At 42.4% G+C, this 4,518-nt stretch overlaps 1 protein-coding gene across 1 annotated transcript in view; it reads right to left on the reverse strand.

Annotated features, from left to right (window-relative positions):
• lrig3 (leucine-rich repeats and immunoglobulin-like domains 3) overlaps positions 1-3,841 on the reverse strand; it is a 22,254-nt gene extending 18,413 nt beyond the window's left edge. Inside the window, exon 1 of the mRNA XM_005733087.1 lies at positions 3,362-3,841. Coding sequence (XP_005733144.1) covers positions 3,362-3,561 — 200 coding nt within the window. The 5' untranslated portion in view covers positions 3,562-3,841. The remainder of the gene's footprint in view (positions 1-3,361) is intronic.
• Between the last annotated feature and the right edge of the window lie 677 nt (positions 3,842-4,518).

A 4,518-nucleotide genomic window follows, 5' to 3' on the forward strand; every position in this document is an offset into this window, starting at 1 on the left:
GTGTGGTGGGGGGGAGAGTAAAAGGGACGAATGGAGTCGGCAGAGGTTTGTTAGTAACTGAGTCTCTGTCCGGACGTCTTTGTTGGTGTCTGGACTCGTAAATCCCTTTTTTCTGACTTCGATATTTACAAATCCTGAAAATCAAATCTAACATGTATTAAACATGTACTTTCAGTGTTATTTAGTTGTGTAGTTGACCTCAAAAACCCCTAGCAATCACAACTCCTCTAAAGTTTTGACAAATTTGGAAACTCCTGAATATAATACTCTATTTAGAAGTATGAGTATGAGTCTGCACGTTGTTTGTTTTAGTCTTGAATATTGCTCAATTTGATCTGGTCTATGTCTTGGTTTTGTCTGAGCCCCATTTGGATGGAGGCCTGGCTCAAACCGAGCCTGGTCTTGGACTCGTCTGAAGCAGCTTTGGCTGCAGCTCACTCGGGGTGAGACTCTTGTTTTTGCTGCCTGTTTTTTTGAAAAGGAGCCTGAAAACCAGCTCAAGAAATCTGGCAAGCAGAGCCTCGTGCGCCATAAAGCACTGGAGTTATTGATGCTGCTGTGCACGATCGACGCTGTGGTGCCAGACACTTTTTTCTTTTCTTTTTTTTTACACCTCCCCTCCTCCTCTTCGCCCCCCTTACCTCCCTCATCTGGAATCCATCAAGCAGCTCTGGAAGGAGGGGGAGAACCTAACAACTGCTAATGTATTCTCAATGCCGGGAAAAGTGAGAGGGACGCCTTTCATACGCCTGAAACACCCCTGTTGAATTTTCTGGGGCCTGTTTTTGTTCTTTGGTGGAAAGTTTCTCAAGCCACTCAACCAGAGTTTTACTCTAACTAACCTCCTTCACCCCCTCCCCCCATTTTTTCTCTCCAAGCATGCAGCTGTGTGTTGTTGTTGTTACAGCTCCAGCGCTGGGGGCCATAAGGGAAAGGTGCCCTATCATACTCCTGAGATAAACCGTGAGTAGCCATGACACTTTCATATCCCTCACAAAGCAGGCTCTGAGAGGAGCAAGATAACAGGCAGTGCTGCGTGCAGGCTGCACAACTATATCTGCTGGGCTGGTGAAAATGTACTTATCACTCACTAAAGAAAATGAATGAGCTACTCTACACACTACAAGAGCTGTCATTAACATTTTACAATAAAAGGGGAAATAGCAGAAGATTTCAAATTAAATATGACAACTGTTTCTCTAATCAAATCAAATCAAATCAAATGATTGATTTGATTTGATTTGATTTTAGACACCACACTAAGGAATTAGCTAAGTAGCAAACATAATTAGCATCAGCTATAATGGAATGTGACTTTTAAGAAAATGTTCTTATGGTTTCTACCTGGTCAAATGAATGTCTCAGTAAAGTTATCCAATAAATGTTTAATCAAATATACACTATTTGTCACATTTCAAATGTCATAGAAAAACTAATAGTTTAACTGGCTAGCAGCTGGGGTTCACTAGTTCTAGCTAGTTAAACTCAGAGACATCAGGTACTGTACTAGTAATTTTTTCACCTCTTTTTCAGTGTTGCATGTTCTAACAAAGTTTGTGTATAAGGAAGCAGCCCAAAGTAAAAGTAAGTTACCACAACATTGCATTGTTTAGCACTTCAATACTTTATTCAAGTACTAAACAAGTATCTAGTTAAAATTAGGCCAATTTTAAAATTTGGCTAATGTGCTAGAAAATTCATTCATTTATGACATACTATCAAGTCATTACTACATTTCAGACACCAGTCGACTGATACTGCCACATGACAGATATATCTATATCTTAAATGTGGTGTCTGAGATTCACTCTAATAAAAACTATTTTTAAAACATAAAATGCAAAGGAGACATTTTAATGTAGAAACCCTGTCACTATCAGTATATCTATCCATCTGTGATATTGGGTCTCCCTAAAAATCATGTATTTGTCGAAGTACAATAAAGTTACCTTGACTTGACTATATATGTTTAACATTATGCAACTGAGACTTTTTTTAAAAGGAACTAAAAATCAAATGGTGCACTTTCCATTTAATAAATATGTTCTCAGTTTAAAAATTGGACTAATCTTTTGCCTTTTCTCTCAACGTCCCCTCATATATGTGCGGCTTAATCCTACTTCTCCATACTTTCTCCATGCCCCCCTCCTCTTTCTGAGACTAATCCTACACGCTCCCCCTTAATCAGTACCATCGCTGGCTCTTGTGTTGCTAATTCAGCAGAAATAATGGGGTGCTGGAAAACAAAGGGTCGGGCGGTCTAAGGGGTTTAAAATGTGCTGGAGAGCCACTCGTAAATTAGCATGCCAGAGTGAAAAGAATTTTTCCCCCCATATGGAACTTTTTTGTTTTTTTGGGAAGACTGGGCCTCGGTTATGAGGCTCAGGCTGGGTCTGTTTTCTCTGGCAACTTCAAGTTTCCAGAGCAGCACATTTTAGGGAGAGAGAAAACTCACTCAGCAGCAGCAGGGCAAGAACTACAACCAAGCGCTGTAACACGGGGCAATAAAAACCAAGCACTCCACCTTAAAGCCAGGATGTAAAAAAATAAGTCACTAAGAATAATTATCTAAGTAGAACACATCTAGGATCACGCTGTTACAGCTGGATATGGTGTCCCAGCTTCAAAAAAGGCCGCAGGCCAAGCTCAACCAAAAGCAGCCTGTGGACAGAGTAATGGAGGTCTGAGTCGAGGAAAGACTTCAGTGCTGCAACACGACTGCATCTGGTTTACGCTTTTATGGCTGTGGGGAGACCCGCGGGGGTTTGTGACACTAAAAATCTGGACAGGGAAAACACCCAAACAGTGCGGATAAACGTATAGATGCCCGTCTTTCAAATCGAAACGCAATATTCTTCTTTATTAACAGCACTTATGCTCATTAATAACTGCTTACTGGCAGCTTCTGCAGCTGCTTCTATGATGCGATCGCCCATGGGAGAGCCTGACTAAACGCCCAGTACCTGCAGTCGCTCGGCGGATTTGTTCACAATTAACTGCAGGTTATGTAGAAAGGGGGGTTTGGTGTATGTATGGTGTGTTTAACGCTTCCCTCACATAAATGGCACGTTGCTAAAAAGGATCAGTGAATATAACGCACACAAGCGGATTCATGACTAAGGTCACCATTACGCGCAACTTTTCCTGGACTCCTGACTGGATCTATAGCAAATAACAATATAATCAAAGCAAATTAAGTCAGTCTTCTTCTACTTTACAACCAGCTCTCTTTTCAGTGCGACAGGAATGCGGATCATCCCATCTCATCTCAAGAAAACTAAACTTGTTCCCCAAGAGGTGCGCAGAGCTTTAAACCCTTATTCACAGCGATTCAAATCAAAAGCTGATCCAGTAGACTCACAGTTCAACTGTCCACTCCGGGATCACGGCTGGTAGTGTTTGTCCCCTTCTCAGCCGACCGCAGTCCACGAGCTCCCTGAGACAAGCGCAGGGAGACGGACACGTCCTGGCGTTAGTACCAGATCCGCTCTCCACTCTCAACAATAGCAGGAAAATCACAGCGAACTTTGCAAAAGTGCGAGGCAGCGTAGAGGAACGCATTTTCCCCCCAAGCGAACACCTCCCAACTTGTTTTGCTTTTATCTTCAGATGAATCCAAGTTATCCAAGTTATCACCCCCAGAAAAAGAAACACGAAGACGGAATAAAGTCCAGATCTGGAGCTGTCTGTCGGGGCGCAGTCGATCCTTATATCCAATCCGTTGTTGTTGTGGGGATCGCGGGGGTGAGGTGTAAAAGAAAAGCGTTCTTCTCAAACTTGCCCATTCCTGTGGAGAAACTTTTGTACCGTGAGCCTCGCCGCTTCTGTTGGGGCAACTCGCGCTGAGCAGGATCCCCACAGCGCAGCGTGAGCGCACGCCAGAGGTATGTGGGCGGGACGACAAGGGTGCACGGGAAATGTAGTCCATAGGACTGCTCCTGGCGTAAAGTGCTGTGTACTGTGTCCTTTAGTGCAACAATAATAGAATTCTGCTTAGATTTTATGTATCAGTAATTAAATATTTGTAAAATGTAGAGTTTAATCGTTTTTAATTACACACACTTTGCACATACTGTTGGTAATCCTCCTGGAACTTGTATTTAGGGCTCATAATCACACTGGATTGCGGTCTTGCTTAATTGATTATGTTTTTAGTCTATCAAACGCCTGATAATTGCGGAAAAATCCCAGCTGTCAAAAAGGAAAATTTGGTAACAGTGACAAGTCCAAATGAAATTCACTTTATTCAAAGACGGGCAAGAGAGAACCTGTAATATTCACATTTAGGAGCTGGAAGCGGTGCACATTAAGCGTTTATGCTCAAAGGAAAGCAACAAAGAGATTAATTTTCTGTTGCCTGACTTGATTAAGTGACTAATCGTTTCAGCTCTACTTGTAATTGGGTATTTTCCATCGTGGCCTCATTACTTTTAATTAAGGGAGGCTCTGAAATCTTCCTTTGCAGGTCTTGTTTGTGCTGGTCGTTGTCGCAGACAACAGAAGCCACTGCCTGGTGCA

This window comes from Pundamilia nyererei, unplaced genomic scaffold, assembly GCF_000239375.1.
Source record: "Pundamilia nyererei isolate P.nyererei 1_Seehausen unplaced genomic scaffold, PunNye1.0 scaffold00050, whole genome shotgun sequence".
Lineage (NCBI taxonomy): Eukaryota > Metazoa > Chordata > Actinopteri > Cichliformes > Cichlidae > Pundamilia > Pundamilia nyererei.